This window comes from Aristolochia californica, unplaced genomic scaffold (assembly GCF_029961685.1).
Source record: "Aristolochia californica isolate CCGP_79_NKW_82.1479 unplaced genomic scaffold, dmAriCali1.0.hap1 SCAF_16, whole genome shotgun sequence".
NCBI lineage: Eukaryota > Viridiplantae > Streptophyta > Magnoliopsida > Piperales > Aristolochiaceae > Aristolochia > Aristolochia californica.
The window spans coordinates 21,529,528-21,549,666 of record NW_027181837.1 but is presented as its reverse complement, the minus strand read 5'-3'; the positions used below and the strand labels follow the sequence as shown (position 1 = coordinate 21,549,666).

The 20,139-nt window shown below is 37.9% G+C and overlaps 3 protein-coding genes across 3 annotated transcripts; all 3 read left to right on the top strand.

Moving 5' to 3' along the window:
• The first annotated feature begins 4,559 nt into the window (after positions 1 to 4,559).
• On the top strand, positions 4,560 to 5,732 carry LOC137954007 (protein PHLOEM PROTEIN 2-LIKE A9-like). The gene is made up of 3 exons (XM_068801586.1): positions 4,560 to 4,637; positions 4,908 to 4,996; positions 5,099 to 5,732. The coding sequence occupies exons 1-3, from the start codon at positions 4,590 to 4,592 to the stop codon at positions 5,469 to 5,471; spliced, it is 510 nt and encodes a 169-aa protein (XP_068657687.1). The 5' UTR covers positions 4,560 to 4,589; the 3' UTR covers positions 5,472 to 5,732.
• A 4,193-nt stretch (positions 5,733 to 9,925) lies between these two features.
• On the top strand, positions 9,926 to 10,772 carry LOC137954033 (uncharacterized protein PHLOEM PROTEIN 2-LIKE A4-like). Its single transcript, XM_068801616.1, has 3 exons — positions 9,926 to 10,009; positions 10,101 to 10,216; positions 10,296 to 10,772. Exons 1-3 carry the CDS (start codon positions 9,956 to 9,958, stop codon positions 10,678 to 10,680), a joined length of 555 nt encoding a protein of 184 aa, XP_068657717.1. The 5' UTR covers positions 9,926 to 9,955; the 3' UTR covers positions 10,681 to 10,772.
• Positions 10,773 to 18,820: 8,048 nt separating this feature from the next.
• LOC137953829 (uncharacterized protein PHLOEM PROTEIN 2-LIKE A4-like) lies at positions 18,821 to 19,987 on the top strand. Its single transcript, XM_068801342.1, has 3 exons — positions 18,821 to 18,947; positions 19,142 to 19,275; positions 19,366 to 19,987. The coding sequence occupies exons 1-3, from the start codon at positions 18,897 to 18,899 to the stop codon at positions 19,751 to 19,753; spliced, it is 573 nt and encodes a 190-aa protein (XP_068657443.1). The 5' UTR covers positions 18,821 to 18,896; the 3' UTR covers positions 19,754 to 19,987.
• The last annotated feature ends 152 nt before the right edge of the window (positions 19,988 to 20,139 follow it).

Genomic DNA, 20,139 nt, shown 5'->3' with positions numbered 1-20,139 from the left:
GCCGAATGCACACTTGTTGGCCTTGGCAAAAAATTGATGCTACCTCAAAATCTCCAAGGTTTGTTTAACATACACCATGTGCCCATCCCAAGTAGCATATACGAGAATATCATTGAAAAAACCAAAATAAATTTTCGAAGATAAGGTCGAAATTTAGAGTTCATGATGTCTTGGAATGTAGAGGGTGCATTACAAAGGCCAAAAGATATCACTAAATATTCGTAATGACCGTTGTTAGTACGAAAAACAGTTTTGAGTATGTCGAAAGAATTTACTCTTACTTGGTGATATCCGACCCTTAGATCAAGCTTTGTAAAGTAGGATGCATCGTGTAATTTATCCAACATGTCGTCTACTGTCAGAATGGGAAACCAGTCCTTGATGGTGGCTGTATTGAGTGCGCGGTAGTTTGTGCAAAATCGCCAACTTCCGTTCTTTTTCTTCACCAATAATACTTGTGATGAAAACGGACTGGTGGTCGATCGAATGAGGCTGGAATTCAGCATCTCCTGTACTTGTTTTTTGATTTATGCCCTCTAGAAATGGGCATATCGATACGGGCAAACATTAATTGGCTCAGTCCCCTCCTTGAGCGTAAAGCAATGTTCTACATCGCGCACAAGCGGTAGACTTGAGAGCTCTTGGAATACATCTGCATATTCTTTCAACATCCTCTACATATCTTTCTATTGATCATCAGGTGGCGCACCATGTGACGCTTTGCCCAAGGCTGGTTGAACGTATACTACAAACTATGCATGGCCTTGGCGAAGCTCCTTCGTGAATTCTTCGGGTGAAGCAACCTGAATTGCTTGAACGTCCACACCTTGTAGCCTTCGATTTTGATTGTCCCAAATAAAATCCATGGTCAATTGTTTCCAATTATAAACCACGGGACCAAGCATTTCAAGGCATTACACACTTAGTACAAGGTCAAGGTCTGTTAGAGGCAAAGAAGAAAAAAAGGTGACGTAAGACTCGGTGCCCTGTAACTTCACTCGTACCTTATCATAATACCCTTGACACTTTAATATCTCTCCATTGCCCACCTGGACAGAAAATGCTTCCGTAGGAACGACTGGCAACTTGAGTAAGTATGCCAGATGCTAGCTGATGAAATTGTGTGTCGACCCACTGTCAACCAAAACCACCACTTCGTGGGGGCCCATTCTTGTTGTTATGCGCATGGTTTTTGGACTAGTCCATCCCGTTAATGCATGCAACGTGATTTCGGGTTCTAATCTAGGTTCCTGTACTTCCCCTGTGTCTCCACCATGGTCTTTGTTCAACGTCTTTTGGTCAGTAATTTCTTCGCATACCACATTACCAGCATGCCTCTCCAAGAGTAATAGTTGTGGTTTTTGACACCTATGCCCAGCTATGAAGCGTTCATTGCAGTCAAAGCAAAGACCTTGAGCCCTTCTCTTTTGCATATCTTCCCATGTTAAGTGTTCAATTTGAACAAGGGTAGAAGAGGTAACACGGGTGGTGTATGGAAGAGCTAGAGTTCTTGTGGGTGGAATTCGCGTGAACCGTTGCTGCCGTGAAAGCTGCTCGTCTCACATTCGTGTTAAATTAATAGTCTCTTGAGGGATTGCGATTTAAACATCGTGTCCCGACCAAAATCTCAGCCTTCAAACTTCCCATGAAAGTTCCTACCAACGCCCTTTGCGTCCATCCACGCACCTTGTTGCCGAGCTTCTTGAATTCACGTTGATAGTCTCTCAATGTTTCCAGTTGCCTAATCCGTGAGAAAGCTTCATCAAAATCTTCACATCCCGATGGTCCGAAGCGAGCCCATAATTCCTCTTCAAATTTTTCCCAAGAGATCACAAGTCCTTCTTGTAACGTCCTGCGAAGCCACTGCCACCATTGGTTGGTTTACCCTTCAAGGTGGTAAGCAGTCATGGGAACCTTTTGGTTCTCTGTAGTGCCCAGGTATTCAAAGAAGTGTCCCACCCAACTGAACCATTCGGTTGGGTTATCCACTGAAAATCGTGGGAATTCCAACTTCCCCATTTTGGAGGAGATGATTAGTCAACCCCCATCGTAGCCTTTTCGGTGATGGTTGCCATGGTTGGGATTCTCCTGATTTGCGATCAACAAACTTGAAAGTCGATTGAGAGTTTCCTCCATTCGCTGCAGTCCTTCCTGAACTACACCGAGTCCAAATTCTAAGTGCTCGATACGCTCCTTGTTAGTTCCCATTAGAAACCTGCTCTGATACCAATGTTAGGTCCATGTAATGAGAATTGAAATACTCACGAAAATATGCTCTTCGGGGTGAGGTTGTACCACTGTTTAACTAAAATTATTTTCTCCTCCTTTCATTGATAATCCACGGTTGCTTAAATAACATACCATATGCATGAAACTGAAAAACAAAGTAAGACGAAAACAGAGGAACATCCTAAGGCCACTACCAGTAACCGACGACTAACAAATGAGATAATGGAAATGGACTCCATGTACAACCGAAATAAAATTCAACATAAGGATAACATCAAAGTTAAATTACTCCAACTACTAAGACCCAGTCCATGCATGCATGCATGCCACTACGTCGTTACGTTCTTTGCATCTCCCGTCAACCTCATCCCAAATATTTGGGATTTGGTTGGAAACTTCTAGCTGAATGCCGTGGCTTATCATAATGTGTATCAAAATAATTTAAAACTTGCGATCAAATGGGGAAAGTTGAATTAGACTGTTTGATTAGAGTGTGTTTTTTAAGTCTGAGCGAGTATATACTTGGGGGGATCAGTCAGTTTTTTAGAACTAAAATAGGATCAACTGAAGCTTATCTAGGTTCATATTTTTCAATAACTAGTTAGGGTAGTAAAAGCAAGAATGTAAATGGGTCCCCTTTCTTTGGGCACCAGTAGGGAGGAGGCCTCTACTGGAGATGACAGGAAGGGTGGAGACTTCCATTCCCTTGGCACTAGTAAGTTGGGGGACGAGTGACCACACCTCCCCCTTCCTCTTTGTAAATGAGGGATTTACAAAGAGGGGTAATGCACCTCCTTGAAATGACCCATCACAAGAACAAAATAGGAAAATGGTCTCCTTTCCCTTGTTAACAGTCAAAGGGGGCCAATGTTTTCACCCTCAACATTTGTCCCTTCGAATGAGGGTGTAGATAGGGGTGGAATCAAACCAAGCCGATTCACGAATAGCTCAACCCCAGCTCGATTCGAAAACATTTTGAATCAAGTTTGAACAACGGTTTGTGCTCGTTTAAGTAACTGAGCCAAACTCTAGTAAGTCACCACTACCCTCCCACCTCTCTTGCCTTTGGTAGGGGAGTGGACCAAGGAGGGTTGTGGCACTACCACCCTACAATCAATTGACCCATATTCATAATCATGCACTATACTTAGGTCGAGCAAATACTGATTTATTAGTTAATTGGATCTATATATATAATTTATACACTAGTTGCTTATGTTTAAGAGAGTCGAATCACATACTTGCTGTTTGCATCAAAGTATGGTAATCCAGATTTGGGACTCAATTAATACTGGTGAAAGCCATGCAAGATGGCTGAGTCAGATCAATTTTGTGGAGTTTGGAAGCTGGACTCATGGCAAATCATGGCAATAGGAATCAGTCCAACCTCACCCATCCCCTCCCAATTCCAAGTTATTTGGCCCTCTTGCGGGTCTACTTCATCAATTGTGGTACCTAGGCTTGCATTTGATGCAGTCTTGGTTGAAGAATCTCAAAAGCGTTGTACAAGGAGGAAAACTTTGGGATTGATTTTGCTAATTGGGTATCGGAGTATTCAATTTGTGCTTAATCTACTCTTTGCTTGGTAGCAAAGCAGAATCAATATGCCCACTTCCTTTGTATTGTGCCATACCCATAGGTTGTGTTTGGAACACAGAAAGGTGAGAGAAAAGAAGAGAGGTTTCTTTTCTTTTCTTTTCCTACTTAATTAGTGCTTAAGGTGGTCTTCTCATCATATTTGATTTCAATGGTGGTCTTGTACAATCGGCTACTTCCTCACCTTTGATTGAGCTTTGATCTATGCCCACGTTTGAGTGGATCATGGTTCTATTTTTTCATAATCACATTTTTTCTTCACCCCATATCTTTATAGATTTTTTGCCCTCCCTCTATCTCTGCGTAAGGGGACTGAGAGAGAAACCCAATCCTTTTCGAAATAGAGGGTTGGCTCCACTCTTCACCCAACCAATGTCCATTCCTTACCCTTTTACAAGCTCGAATAGTGAACATGGGAATAAAATTAAATCTGGTTTCCGTATTCAGCCGATCCTCATCCATCACGATAGAAAAACTTATCCTTTCCTTGTCCATTTGCAGGGACTTCTGGGGCGGCCTTCACCGGAAACAAGAATCTAACCATCTGCACGTAATCACCCCACTATGTAGAAAAAGCTTGACATCCCTTTATTCGTATGTTATCGAAAGAGATTTCTTTCCGTCAATTTTTATTCCCTCTGCACAAGCACGTAACCTTTTTCCTTCTCTAGCATCTTTATCTCTCTCTATAAAATAGGGGGATCAACCTGAGCAGATGACAGCATCGTGAAAGAGGCATACGTTGAAGAAACTCTTGTTTCGTTATGGGTTCCCACTGGACAGGTTCCCTTGACTCTCTCAAGTGGTCAGATGTAAGCTGCTCTTACATAGATTCTCCGTTACAAAGATCTTGTTGCTATTAATTTTTACTTAGCGTAGTCATTTTAGAATGGATGTGAAGAACCATTTTTAAAATACCATTAGAAAAACCCATGGATCATAGTGAAAGATCTAATGACCACTTGGCTTCAATTTTTCATTTTAGAAAGAACGCGAAACCAACTCTTTAACATTTGTGCTTTTTTTTATTATTATTGTTTTCAATATTATAGCTGAGATGTCTTGGGAATTTATTCAAACAGGAAAAAAAAGAGTTTACTATTTCACCACATGACCTTGATATTATCTGGGGAAGAGATCCTAGGTACTGGAAAATATCCAAGAACAAAGAGTAAGAACCCTAACTATTATATATTACTGTAAGAAAGATGTTGTGCTTATTACTCATCCATCAAAAGTACTACTGGGTCTCAATCTGGTTTGACATTGGCAGTGTAGTGGAGTTGCTGCAAGTGTGCTGGCTGCAGGTCAGTGGAAAGATCCCGTTCGATAAGTTCAAGAACAAAGCGGGGACTTACAAGGTGCAATTCGAAGTGAAGCTGAAGCCAGACGCGTTTGGGTGGAGTGCAAGCCCTGTTTACTTCCTGACCAAGGTGGGAGACAAGCCGTACCGCTGGTTCAAGTGCAGTATACCCAATAAAGAAAAGGATGGCAACCAGTTCCCGATCCCAGAAAAATGTGAGTTTACAATCGGAGAGTCGGAGACGTACGGGAAAGGCGAAGTTATCTTCGGAATGTATGAAATTTGGAGGGGAAAGTGGAAGGGTGGACTCGACATCTGTGAGGTTCATATAAAGAAAATTTAAACTGCCACCTGATGCAGTCATCTTTGTTGGATAAAGGGAAAAATGGAAGGGTGGACTCGAGATCTGTAATGCTTTTATCGTTAAAATAAAGTGAAACTGTCACCTGATGCAGTACTCTTAGCTGGATTCATCCGTTCAAATCCTGTCTCATCTTCTTCCCGGCGGAGACATCGGCTTGAAGGATCGATCTGCAGTGCTTGCCTTATGTAATAATGTGTTCTTATATATATAAATATATATTTTTTTGGATTGAGAAAAATGAGAAGGTAATTGGTCTTTTTCCAATGTTTTAATTTGTTGAAACTTTTGCTATCTTGATCACTGTTTCACCATTGCTGGTCAGTAGAAATCTGAACAGATAAATGAGTACAAAGGTATGTAAAAATGGAAAATCAAGCAAAGGATATGAAACTTTTGAACAACTTTTATATAAGACAGCAAATAAATAACTTAACAAAGAAGCCATGTGATCATTGACCCTTGTAACATGATTATGCTCATAGCTGAAGTACGAAATTTTTTTTAACCCAATTTTAAATGCTTCACCTATGCATAAGTGATACATGAGGGTATAGACGTAAAATCTTACGACATAAAGATGAACAAAGAGACATTAGATGAAATCATTGTTAATCTCAAGATCCTCATTGAGATAATTTTAATAACTACAAAGAATCAAATCCTAATGATATAGGTTAAAGTGTGTTGTGCAGCTCAATAAAGCCCAAAAGAAAATTTCCAATAGCAGATTCGTTCCGAGTGCCAAGAGACGGTCCAAATGATATCATATATCAAAAGAGAATAAACAGCTCACATTAAGAAGCTCATTATCCAAACCGCTCTTGCCGCACCCTTTGCACAAAAAAGAGGAAGAAGAATCATTTTTACAAGAGAACAAAAAGGAAGTGAGTATATAGTGAAAAAGAACAAAAGGAATTTACCATATGGATGAATTTGAACCGTTGTTATGATAGAGAGAGTAAGAGACTCATGTACAAAGAAATAGAAAGTTCGAAATAAGAAGAGGAATAAACCCACCGGGAGGTGTAGAACCCATTGTGAGGAATAGAACCCATCGGAAAGTGTAAAACGGATTGGGAAGATTCGAACCTACATGGGTGGATTAAAACCTAAGTGGCATGATGTGAATCTAAGCAAGCAGAGAAAAGAACAAAAGGATGTGAACCCTAGTTACAAAAAAATTGGAATAAAATTTGGATATGAATACTATACTGAAGACTCACATTTTAGGACCTATGGGTAGATTTGACCCCATTCGGGTAACATCATACCATTGGAAGGAAGGGATTCGAAACCTTTGCACATGATTCGAACAATTGTTGTAGAAATTCAACTTTTCAGAATATCAAAGGCAGATTCAGAGGACTATACATCTCCAAATTTTTTAAGTGACCTACGAACATGTTAAACAACAAAATTAATATTTATTGATTTATTTTTCAGGATATTGGGATATTATATCACTTTTTTTTTGTTAAATACAAAAAATAACCTTATTTATCATAACAACTAATATTTGAACAATGCAATCGTGCTATTTAACCCAAAATTTTCCCAAATCTCTCTCTCTCTCTCTCTCTCTCTCTCTCTCTCTCTCTCTCTCTCTCTCTCCCTACAATGAAACCAAGTCCCCAAAATGTCAAACTTGTTTTTAGAAGTTTTATCCTCCAAGCTTTGAAGGGAAACACTTTGGAAGTTTTCTCCAATGAGCTAAGTATTTCAATGCCTATCTTCTAAATTTTCATTGAATACTTAGAACTCAATTTGTTGAACATATGCATTATTTTTAAGATCATATTTGATTCATTGGGTGCAATTGTGAGATTGACTACTACTCAAAATTTATATTAACAAACCTCTTTGTTTTCAAATCATGTCTTACATGCTTATATGCTGATTTATTGGGGAATTTGAAAGAGGTTTTATAAAACATTAAGAAATGGGGATAAGATTTTAAATCCTAGTATTTACATGCTCATACTTTAAGAAATATATTAGTTATACTTGGTCGAACTCACTAAACTAGTGTTATAGCACTTTCAAATTATTCATTAAACTTCAGATTACTACTCGTGGCCTATACTTTGAAATCATAATTATATTGAGTTACTTTTAAGAGGTGGACTCTTTTAAGTTGATGTTCTCATTAATTTATGGTAGTATCGAAAGAGGACCGTGGAAAACAGCAAAAGAAAAAAATGAAAAATTTAGTCAACTTCTGGCTTTGGGTTTTTTCTTTTTCTTTTTCCTTTTTACTTCATCTAGATTATAGACACATCCAAATAGTTCAATTCTCCAATTACCCTTAATCATCCAGTCCCTTCACTTTAGGCAGTAGAGGTTGATGTGAATTGAGACTTTCAAAAGAAAATCTGAAACTGCTAGACGTGGACTGATTACATGCTAAGTGGCATTGTCTAGCAGCAGTGCAAACCATAGGGAAGGATATTCCATTAGCTTTTTTCAAACTTGCCCAAACTCTCTCTCTCTCTCTCTCCCTACAGTGAAAATCAAGTCTCTCAATCCCTCTTACTCATATGTATAACCTCCTCCAATCCTTGAACTGAAGCCAAATGTGAAAGCTTTCTTTATTGAGTGAAGTATTTTAGTGATAATCTTTGAAATCTTAATTCAATACTTAAAATTAGTTTGTTGAACGTTTGCTAATGTGTTTTTAACATCATATTTGATTCAACCATTGCATTGAGTGTAGTTGTGAGATTTGACTACCGCTCAAAGTCTATAGTGGCAGGAAGTCTTCTTTATTTTAAAGTCATATCTTACATGCTTCTATATTGATTTGTTGGAGCATTTGAAAGAGGTTTTTACCAAACATTGATATTTGGGGATAAATTTTCAAATCCAAGTATTCAAATGCTTATACTTTGAGATAGATTGATTATACTTGCTTGAGTACATTGAACTAGACCATAACACTTGGAAACCATTCGTTTAAGTTCAAATTTCTACTCTTTTTTTATACTTTGAAAATAAATATTACATCGAGTTAGTTTGTGTGGATTCCCCACCTTGAAAAAACCAATGTCATATTTATATTGGGTCTAGATTTTCAAATCAAATCATATTGAATTACATATAGTTTAAGATCAAGTTAAGTACTATATGAGTTGTCTTAACTTTAAAATCAAGTTAGTGAGGATTACTTTGTACTACTGGGTATATTGTATAGGTATTTAGGATTGGTGTGCCTATTTTTTTAAGCATACATTGTTAAATAGGCCTATTAAGAGCCAAACTAATTGTGTTACATTGTAAGCAAGTAAACCTTGCAAATTGGGTCATGCCTTGGGTAGGCAAGACCATCTTAAACATTAAACAAATTGAGAGAAATTGTTGGGGGCTCAGTTTTCTTGTTATAAAATCTCTTTCCCGACCAATGAAGGCTATGGTACCATACGAAGTTGGGTTCAAGACCCATCTCAAATTGACAAGTCAAAATAGAAAATCTATTTTCCAACTAATAAATCCAAGATATTTATACTCATTAATCTATGTGGGACTATGTTTTAACAATTATTAAACTCAGTTAATTCACAAATATTAAAGGTGTGCTTGTACCGATAGGAAACTATAAGATGAATTAACCAAATTTTTCTTGGGGTTGTTTTAGTTTTGGAAGGGGAAAGAAATTTTTTTGACACTAAGTTACTCTTTGTCTCACCCAAAGTAAAAAGATGAATTAACTCTTGTTTTAGTTGATTCACCCAAAGCACTCTCCTGGTCTAATGGACTTTTCTAAAAAAAAATCAATAAAAAATTAGCCAAAGAAAAAATGATTATCTCATAAAATCTATTGCAGCATAACATGCTCCACCCAGTGTACATTCTTTCTCCTTTGTTCCTTGCCTCACCCTTGGTCCATTTTAACTTCTTTTAATTTCATCCACAACCTCAGAATAAAGCATCGTCCCTTTTTGATTCCCAAAGTTGTTCAAGCTCAAGTTACAGTAGATTCGACATTGACATGAACATTAAATAGCAGAAACCTCCCACAGCTTTCGGCCTTTATTTGATTCCATTTCTCTGTGACCTTTTACCAAAGTCTGAAACAGGTGGCCAGTGCTCTTATAGCCGCTGATGCGGTCTCTCGGAATCTTCTGGTTTCCTTTATTATGAACTAGGAAATTCTCGATCCTTATCAAACACGTAAACAATGCTTGGCTTTTGTAAAGCTATCCCATGCCCAGAATCTGAATTTTGTCCCGTTTTTCTGCCGTTCTTTCTGATAAGGATGACAAAGACATGCTGACAATGTAGCAGAGAGCTTCTGGGTTCGTGGGAATACATCAGTAACTTGGTTTAAAGTGATTAGTTTCCGTGTTCACCAGATTTTTTAACTGGTGTAAAAGATGGGTCTATAAATACGAATTCCCCCAAGCTTTCTTCTGGCATTAGTACTGCTGTATGCAACTCTTCCGAACTCAAAGCAAAGCAGAATCAAGATGGGTGAGGACGCTGGTCGAGGTTTTGGGCCTCACAAAAAGGCCTACCCAGCGGTAATTAAGCCTCCTGAAGAAGAATTCCTGTTTCCGTTTTTCTTCCATTTCCTTCGTTTTTAACAGAAGAATCATGTCTTTCTCTTCCCAGGAAAAATGGTGTAAGCAAGATAACGACGCACTCTACATCTCCGTCAAGGCCTTGAGCATTGCATGGGGCAACGATAAACGTTACTGGAGACTGACTGATGTTCCCGAGGGCATAGAGTAAATTTATCATCCTCAATGAAAAGCGGTTCGAGAGCCATGAAGATTTGCAGTGATCAGTTTTCATCTTCTTTCGCAGGAACGACCAATCGGCCGAGCTCCTTCAAGTGAACTGGCTGGATGTCAGCTGCAAACTCGACTGCTCTAAGATCAACTACTTCAACCAGCCAGAACCAAAGACGTACGAGATCTTCTGGGTGATCAAGTTCAATGTGGACTCATTCGGCTGGCACAAAGCTCCAGTCAAATTCACGGTAGTTTCAGAAGGTAAAAAGTGGCAGAAAGCCAAGAAGCTGGAACAGTTCAGGAAGGACGATCGGTTGGTCGAAATACCAGGTGGGGAGTTCACCGTCGCGCCTGGGAAGAACACCAGCGTTAGTTTTGGCTTGTCCGAGACGAAGACTAACTGGTGGAAGGGCAACATTGTCATTGCTGGAGCTAAAATAAAGCCCAAGAACGAGTGAATTTCCCAATCAGGAGATTTCAACCTAGAATTTCACTGTTAGGGATTAATTTTCAGAGGAAATATCATAAGTGGAGTTTTAGAGAAGATCTACTTCAGGAGTTTGTGCTGGGATTTGGATTCTATTTTTAAAATAACTAGAATTCTTATAGTTATATTTTTTTTAAATAAAAATAATATTAATATATTCAATTATATTTATCTTTTTTATATTATTAAATATTTTAAAATAATAAAAGGTTATTATTAATTAATCTTACTAAGAAGTTTTTATTATTTAAAAACATTAAAATTTAATAATATAATCTATTTAATCATTTATGTGAAATATTTATTTAATTTAATTAATTTGATATTAATGTATATTGTTTATTTACTTACTTTCTAAATGTGTAATAAAGTGAAATAAAATAAATAATATATTTAATAATTTAAATTAGAAACCGAGGTTGAGCAAATTTCATTTTAGTTCTAGTATAACTGAATTAAAATTCTATATTTAATGGAAAAAGTTAGAGCTTTAGAAAAAATTTCTAGCAGAATTTCAGAGACCCTGACTCTAGCATTACTGTCGATCTAGATTCAAATTTTATTCCGAAATAACACGAGACTCACAAAACCCATTAATAGTAATGGTCTTATCTTCTTCGTCTTCTCGTAACGTAGGCTTTTCCTTTTGAAAAGCTAAAGAGCAGGGCATCCACGCAGTGGGATTCGATAAGGCCTTATCAGTCTATAAATGGATGTCTTGTCCAGGCATCTGAGAAGTGTAAAAGCTCAGAAATCTTCAGGAGCTTTCGTAGCTCAAAGTTCAAGCACCTGATCTTACTTTGTCCAAAAATGAACTTGGGAAGGACTCCATGGATCAGTCGCCTCATTACAATTCTCGCCCGGGGGTAATTAAGCCTTCTGAAGAAGATTCCTATTTCTATATCTCTTCCATTTCCTTCGTTTTAAACAAAAGAATCATGTTGTTCTCTTCCCAGAACGAATGGTGTAAGCAACAAGGTGACGTACTCTGCATTTCCGCCAAGGCCTTGAGCATCACATGGGGCAACGATAGACGTTTCTGGACAATGATTGATCTCCTCAAAGAAGAACAGTACTGGCGTAAATTCATCTTCCTCACTAAAAAGCGTCGATACCCACGACATGAAGTTTCTCACCATTTATTTCCAACAGTGTGAGGGAATTTTATGTTTGTTTCAACGACTGTGACGACTCGAAGAATGTGACATATGCTTATGTTTAGGAGTTTATCAAACCTATTTGACTAAATTCCTCAATGAAGGGTTTGTATAAAAAACTTCAATGTAACAAAATGGCGGTGAAAGCAGAAGGATAAGGACAGGTTTATGTTGTGTGTAGTCAAAGAACAAGAGAATAAAGTCTCAGATGGTATCTTTTGTGATAAGATCATCCTTTAGCTAGGGTTTCTCTTGTTGGGTTAAGGAGCAAGCCTATGGCCCTTCTATTTTGGGTTTGTGGGCTCCATGCTAGTGTGGTTCTCTTGATGAAAGAAACCAAAAAAACTTGGAAGAAATGATGATCGAACAACTCCAAGGAATATGTTGGATCATAAACTCGATCCATGATCCATGATCCATGATCCAAACCTAACTTAAGGAAGCTTCATGATTAACAGTTGAGCTAACAACGTAAGTTTGTAAGCTTGTTGTGCTGGCAAGAAGCTTGAATAAAAAACAAGATAAACAACAACATGTATGGCAAAAAATTTGTCACGTAACAAAGGCTTATGTGGTGATTATTCACCGTTGTACTTGTATAAGATATGTAAAATAATAAGAAGAAGATAGAAGAATACAGAGAGAGTTATAGAAGTTGTTTTTCTTCTTCCGTCTTTGTGAGAAAATTCAAAAACTTATAGAGACGTTAAGCAGAGAGAGACAGAGCCTTAAAGAGATCGTTTTATTTCCAACATTGGTATCAAAGCTAGTTGAAATTGTTCTACGAAGCTTCTGTTGCCAAGCTCTTGGCGAGACGACGCCTACGGTGGAAGGATTTTCCGGCGAAAGGAATTCCATAAATAGAGACGACGACATCTTTGGTTTTTTTGCAAAATGAAAAAGATGACCCAGTATTTGGTTATGATTTTCTAGTTCAACTTTTTCGGTCCTGGATTTTCGGGTTTCTCCTCGAGCCAATTTCCGACTTTGACCCGATTCACAGATCCGGATTCATTAAAAGCGACGGTTCCCGCGGTCGACCCGGTATCAACTTGGTCGATTCTGCGGTTGACTCGTCTAATTTCCTGTAAACCCGAATTCTGTAAAGTGGGTTCCAAGCGGACAAGTCGTCTGGCTCGTGTTCAACCCACCTCCAACTCGGTTGGTTCGGTTCAACTCGGTGAGTTGACTCAGCAATATTTTGGTGGCTCGTAGAAGCTCGTCTAATGTCTGATTAAGGTGATTTTGGCGGCGGCGGATTCGTCTCGTTGAGAGCTTCGAAATGATAAGGTATAAACCTTGAAATAAATTTCCAAAGTTTTCTTTATTGAGAAATATACCAGGCACCCCTCCAAGTGTTGACCCTCAGCAATAATAGTTACGACAATTAGAATATCATAATGAAGGTCCGTCTTGGAGCACATGATGTCTGAGACGTTGTTAGTGAGACGTTGTTAAAAAAAAGGCTTTAGCAAGCCAGAAAGAGAGGATGCTCTTACACAAGACTGGAAGACAGCTTTTGAAGGATTCAAAAAAGATAAAAAAAGTTCTCTACCTCATCTATCAAAGATTAGATAATGATGTCAAGTGCAACATCCGCCAGAGAGGCATAGAAGAAGTTGTAAACCTCTTACGAAGGAGTCGATCAGGTGAAGAAGGTCCTTCTCTTAGAGGTGAGTTCGAATTCTTACATATGAAGGTATCCAAAACTAGATCGGAGTAGCAGCTGTCTTTAAAGAAATGATGAAAAGTTAGAAAATGTGAGCAGATACTCTGCACGTCGTCGTGATGATTAAAGAAACTAAATTTTTTGAAGAAATGGCATTCAAGCAGCTCCAAGGAATATTGCAAACTTATGAAGAAAAACACTAAAGGAAGCAAAGACTTCACAAGGTTAAGGAATCTATTTGGAGTTAAGGATTAAGTTTAAGGAGGGGTGTTGGATCATAAACTTGATCCATGATCCATAATGCAAGCCCAACTCAAGGAAGCTTCGTGTTTAACAGTTAACCTGGCAACTTAAGTCGGTAAGTTCGTTGTGCTAGCAAGAGGCTTGAAGAAGAAGCAAGATAAATAGCAAAGTGTATGGCAAAAAATTTGCCATGTAACAAAGGTTTATGTCGTGATTATTTACCCGTTACATGTATAAATACCTATGTAAACCATATAAAACGATAAGAAAAGATAGATAAGAATACAAAGAGAGTCATAGAACCTGTTCTTCTTCTTCCGTCTTTGTGAGAAAATTCAGAAATTTACAGAGACGTTAAACATTGAGAGACAGAGCCTTAAAGAGATCGTTTATTTTCCAACAATGGTATCAGAGCCAAGTGAAGTTTCTTTCGTTGTACGAAGCTTCCATTTTTCGACAACAGTAGTTTCTGGTTCTAAAAACCAAAGAGAAGACGATTTCCTTTCTGTCACCGCCACCGTTGACGATCCAGTTGTCGTTGTACCCGAACCTCTTCCTCCCACTGCTGTCACCAGTTCCACACCTCCATGCGCCCCCCAGCTGTCGTTGCTATCACTGCTGAAGTTGCTTTGTTTTCATTCCGTGCTATTAAAAAAACAGCGTTGTGGGGAAGAAGTCGATGGGTCGATTTCGCTCAACCCGACCCGGTTCCGCTCAACCCAGTTCTAACCCGGTTGGTTCCGTTCAACTCGGTGAGTTGACTCACCTCCTAGCAAAAATCTTCTAATGGCACGTGACAACTCGTTTGACGTCCGATTGAGGTGATTTTGGAGGCGTTGGATTCATATCGTCAAGAGCTTCGATATGATATGGTATAAACCTTGAAATTTTTTCAAAATTTTTGTTTATTGAGAAATATGGCAGACACCCCTCCAAGTGTTAACACTCAACAACAATAATTACGACAACTGGAGTATCAATATGAAGGCTCTTCTTGAAGCACACGATGTCTGGGACATCGTTGAAAAAAAGGCTTTAAAAAGCTAGAAAGAGAGGATGAGAGGATGCTCTTACACAAGAGCAGAAGATAACTTTGAAGGATTCAAGAAAGAGAGATAAAAAAAGCTCTCTACCTCATCTATCAAAGATTAGATGATGGTGTCAAGTGCAACATCCGCTAGAGAGGCATAGAAGAAGTTGCAAGCCTCTTACGAATGAGTCGAGTAAGTGAAGAAGGTCCTTCCCCTAGATGTGAGTTCGTATCCTTACATATGAAGGCATCCAAAATTAGTTCGGAGTAGCAGTTGTCTTTAAAGAAATGATGAAAAGTTAAAAGATGTGAACAGATACTCCACACATCGTCGTGATGATTAAAGAAACTAAAGATTTTGAAGAAATGACATTCAAGCAACTCCAAGGAATATTGCAAGCTTAGGAAGAAAAGCACTAAAGGAAGTAAAAACTTCACAAGATTAATGAATCTATTTGGAGTTAAAGATCAAGTTTAAGGGGGGGTGTTGGTTTGTAAACTTGATCCATGATCCATGATCCATGATCCAAGCCCAACTTAAGGAAACTTCAAGATTAAGAGATAAGTCGATTTTTCAAGAGATAAGGTCGTTGAACTAGCAAAGAAGCTTGAAGAACCAAAAAATGCTATGGCAATCAATTTGCCATGTAATAGAGATTTATGTGGTGATTATTCACCGTTGTTATCTATAAATACCTATGTAAGCTATGTAAAATGATAAGATAAGATAGAATAGATTTACAGAGAGAATTTTTATCCCTTCTTCTTCTTCTGTTTCTATTTCTGAAATTTTAGGTTGTAATAGAGACGATAGATACAGAGAGACCGAGAAAATGAGTGTCGTTATTTTCCAACAATGGTATCAGAGCGATCGTTTATTTTCCAACAGTTTTGTTAACTGCATATTGGCAGTGATCAATTTTAAACTTCTTTTGCAGGTTCTATTGTGTGGCCGAGCTCCTCCAAGTGAATTGTTTGGAGGTCTTCTGTTAACTCGACTACTTGAAGATCAAGTACTTCGACCAGCCAGAACAAAAGATTTACGAGATTCTCAGGGTGATCAAGTTCCATAGGGAGGCATTTGGATGACACACCGTTCTTGTCAAATTTAAAGTAGTTTCAGAAGGTTGCCCCTATCGGAAAGACGGAATTCTGAAGCATTACATGAAGGATGATTAGTGGATCAACATCCCTGGCTGAGAGTTCATTGTTGTGCCTAGGAAGAACACCACAATTAATTTTTTTTTTTTTGGAGAACGAGAGTGATTGGTGGAAGGGCGACATAGTCCTTGCTAGAGCTAAAATGACTTGGGGAGATCTAATATCTCTACATGGGGAGAATTTTTTTTTTTTTTTTTTGGTTATGTGGGGGTAACTTGGCACATCAAGTGACCTAGCTAAGTGGCTCGTTTGTACTTTTTATTAGTTTTTATATGTTATTAACCTTAATCATGTTCAAGCCATCGGTCTATTATGGATTTTATAACTTCGTCTATCATATTTCTTTGTTAAGGTATTCAAAGAAATCTTTTTTCACAATCTTTGTTACTTCTTTTTCATCTTTGTCTTTCAGAGTCTCAATGGATCCATTCTCAGGGTTTCGGGCCTCATCCAGAAATAGCTCAAACTATTTAAGTCGCTCATTGCGTTAAAAAAATAGCTTCTTTATCTTGTTAAATTTATTGAATTTTTCTTCCCAATTGTCCATCCAGGATGCAAAACAATGCAGTTTAAGCAAGACGCTAGAAATCAAACTAAAACCCATAAATGGGAAATCATTATCTCGATTGTAAAACACAATTTTCTTTCTTCTCCTTATCAATATATAGGATTTTCACCAATTTCAACACTATCATAAACTAGTACAACGACAAAGATTAAAGAGGGAATAATAATAAAGATCAGACGCAGATTGCAAGATGCGTTTTTTGGTATCTAATATCTGAAACAACCGTTGCTTGGCGGAGAAATCATACTTGTTGAAGAGCATATATGAAAGAGTCTTATATGACTCTGATAGTAAGTAAGAAGTCTCATAGAGCTAGAATTAATATGGTGGAGTCTTATAGGAGTCTCATAGGAGGAAGTCTCACAGAAGAGTTTCAGCTAAAAATGTTTTAATTATGTTAGTCTTCTATTTATGTTCATTTGTTCAATAGTTCTAAGAATTTTTTTTAGTATTTAACTTTGGGTGTAATTGGGATAAGGATAATTTAATTATAATTAGATTCTATTTATTTTTTCTATTATAAATAAAAGCTCATTGTATTCAAATTACATCAAGTCGATGAAGTTTTTCACTTTTCTAGAAATTCAACATGATATAAGAGTGGGTTATATGAGTTGACTTCGTCAATCCACAAAGATAATGTGATCCTTTATTGATCTGTCGTATCTAGTAATTTAGGTTCATGTTCTATCTTTTTTCTTTTTTTCTTGTCGTAGTACATGTTATTTTCTTAGAGTTTTCACCTCTATACTGAATTTTTCATATTGAAAATTTTACATTAATGGAAAGATATACGAGTCTTTGTTCCAACTCAAAATTTTTTTTTTGGTAATCAGAGTTTTTAAAAAATATATATAAATCGATATTTGAAATTGCAAAGGTCAGACTGCAAAAGAGGTTTAAGCTGTAGCATAAAACTTCAACTTTCGAGGAATTTTGTGCCATCAAGAACGAGACTTTATATGGAGGATTATATTTTAAAAGATATATCTTTATGTCTATTTTCTTACGTATTAAACTAATTCTCAATCTAATTTTTCTAGAGGAAGATATCAATATCGGAATAGTCAATGGTTATGGTGGCCAAATTCTTTTGGTGCCCTAATTCTCCTTCTCTACTCAAGCTTCTTCTTAGCAAAGCCCCTCTTTCTTCTTCTCCTCTTTCTCTCATCTTCTTCTTCTCTTCATACCTAAACACTAGAATCAAACAATGAAAAGCTTAAGTACTTGAATTGCTATAAAGAAATCAATATTCCATTTAATTGAACTAGCTCTTCATAGGTTTACTCCACAAAGAGAATGAATCATCTTGAAAATCAATTTGAACTAATAGATGGAACTGTTTTCATGTTAGAAATTGGTGAAAAAATATGTAAATTGATTGTTATAGTTAGTAACAGCATAGAACTTTATTTGACTAAAAAAATTGGAGTCCCACCCCTTACAAAAAAGTTATTCTTAACCTTTGTTAAATGAAAATAGCACATTACTTTCCTCTATTAACACTGCAAAGTAGCTCCATTAGAAAAACGAATATTCCCCACATACACTATACTTATGGAGCTTCTACCCTAAGATTTTCTGAGCCGTGTCTTAATTCCACATGAATGGACAATCTGAGTCAAATGATCCGAGTCTTTTCTATGTACCATATATGCCCCATGTAACCCATCTCTCAAATGATTTGATATTTCTATGTAACTGGCAGAAACAAGGGGAGGAGAGGGTTGTTAAAGATTTATCAAAACAAATAGGAATAATCTTGATTCATCCAACTAATGGCAGCTCACCACGACAAAAATCTGATTCCAGCATCTCACTGCTCTCATTCTAAAGCCTTTTAGTCTCCAATCAAGGGGATTCATTTCTGACGAAGCAGACGTGCAGGCCTCTTTGATTCCTTTGTTCCGTAATCCCCACCTTCGTCTTGTTCACAGCACTTTGTGCCATCATCTTTCGGTTTCAGAAGAAGAGATTCTCCACTGCCGAAAGCCATCAACAGCCTCTTTTCTGCATCGTCAACTTGCCATTACGCGGCTAGCCGACGCTAGAAAATTGCCAGCTTCCATGACTTTTGAGAATCCAAAGCACACAGAGCTACGAAAGGGGTATAAACACTGAAATGGAATCTGCAATCGTTCACGTATGATCAAAAGTAAGTTCAGTGCGCACAAGCTACGCATGACGTGTAAGTCTTACCACTATCACTAAGGCGGTAAGTCGTGACTCGTGTATATATAAATGCATCCCGCCTTTGGAAGCTTATCATATGCGTAATTTTCATAACCTTCATTAGCTTTGAGAAGTCTGTAATCAGTGATACTTCTGCTGTTAAAGAAATCCATCCCAGTCGAAGACAATGAGTAAGCTTCAGGAAGGCAGTGGACCCCATTACGTCGCTCCCCCAATGGTAAAAGTAGTTAATTTTTTTCCATGCTTTTCTAGTTTTTTTTCTTCAGCTTCCATTTGGGTTTCCTTCAAGAAATTGTCTCGAGAAAGAAATATTCATCACACTGGATGATTTAATCTGCAACTAAAGCAGAAACTATTTACAGAATAGGTTGGTAGATAAGTCCCAGATAATGATTTTGTGGGTTGTTGCAGGGTGCGTATTACAACATTAAGAAAGAAGGAAAGGTGGACACCCTCTTCATCTCTGCGAAGGCCCTTAACATTGTCTGGGGAAACGACAGCCGTTACTGGCAATGGAGAGCACTCGATGAACCTCAAGGCTTCAAGTCAGTAATCTCAGCTTCTTTCTCATTTTCTCTATTGCTCACTAGAAGTAACTCAAACATTGACAGGCATTTCATTTTGCATTCATTTAGGCCCGAAGTTGGCGCAGAGCTTCAGCAAGTTAACTGGATCGAGGTTACAGGGAGACTGGACAGCTCCGAGGTCCCTGAATTTTTCAGAGGCATACGATCAAAGACATACGAAATCCTTTGGGTGGTGAACTTTAATGTGGACGCATTCGGTTGGCAAACGACTCCCATTAAATTCAAGGTGGCCTCAGGTGGACAACTGAAGCAGAGAAGTGAGAAGCTGGAGCCATACAGAAAGAAAGGCAATCAGTGGCATGAGATCAGTGGTGGGGAGTTCACTGTTACCTTTCATAAAAAAGGGGTCGTTGATTTTGGCATGTACGAAACAGAGAGTGACTGGTGGAAGGGCAGCATGGTCCTTGCAGGAGTGAAAATAAGGCCCAAAGCCTAGACTTTCTGGTTGCGATGAGGATGCGAAGGTGAAGCCTGTAGGAGTTTCTGCCTTGTTGCTTTGGCGTAGTTATATAGTGTCTCATGATCTGTGTTGATGAGAATCGGTTTGGAGAACTTGTTTGCTGTGATAGAAGATAAAGTCTTCCTTGTCAGTTATTCTACGATTAGTTTGTATTGTTCAGATTGGAAATTTGTTGTTATGATTTCATAAAATCAAGTATAGACTTGACAGTTTGACCCAAATATCCATTTTTGTTACTTTATTCATTTGAGCAGAGTAATTCCTATTCCCCCAAAAAGTAAATTACTCTTGTCTCCGATCTTAAAATATAGGATCAAGTTTCTAAGGGTGGAGTCTACCTCTCTGAAACACTTTGCACAGAT

What these genes read in the sequence shown, in the direction of transcription:
- LOC137954007 (XM_068801586.1), top strand. Translation starts at nt 4,590, where the DNA reads ATGGGTTCCCACTGGACAGGTTCCCTTGACTCTCTCAAGTGGTCAGAT. An exon ending in ACTCTCTCAAGTGGTCAGAT is followed by an intron (nt 4,638 to 4,907) that starts GTAAGCTGCTCT and finishes TTATTCAAACAG; the next exon opens with GAAAAAAAAGAGTTTACTAT. An exon ending in AAAATATCCAAGAACAAAGA is followed by an intron (nt 4,997 to 5,098) that starts GTAAGAACCCTA and finishes TGACATTGGCAG; the next exon opens with TGTAGTGGAGTTGCTGCAAG.
- LOC137953829 (XM_068801342.1), top strand. Translation starts at nt 18,897, where the DNA reads ATGAGTAAGCTTCAGGAAGGCAGTGGACCCCATTACGTCGCTCCCCCA. An exon ending in ATTACGTCGCTCCCCCAATG is followed by an intron (nt 18,948 to 19,141) that starts GTAAAAGTAGTT and finishes GGGTTGTTGCAG; the next exon opens with GGTGCGTATTACAACATTAA. An exon ending in GATGAACCTCAAGGCTTCAA is followed by an intron (nt 19,276 to 19,365) that starts GTCAGTAATCTC and finishes GCATTCATTTAG; the next exon opens with GCCCGAAGTTGGCGCAGAGC.
- LOC137954033 (XM_068801616.1), top strand. Translation starts at nt 9,956, where the DNA reads ATGGGTGAGGACGCTGGTCGAGGTTTTGGGCCTCACAAAAAGGCCTAC. An exon ending in ACAAAAAGGCCTACCCAGCG is followed by an intron (nt 10,010 to 10,100) that starts GTAATTAAGCCT and finishes TTCTCTTCCCAG; the next exon opens with GAAAAATGGTGTAAGCAAGA. An exon ending in GATGTTCCCGAGGGCATAGA is followed by an intron (nt 10,217 to 10,295) that starts GTAAATTTATCA and finishes CTTCTTTCGCAG; the next exon opens with GAACGACCAATCGGCCGAGC.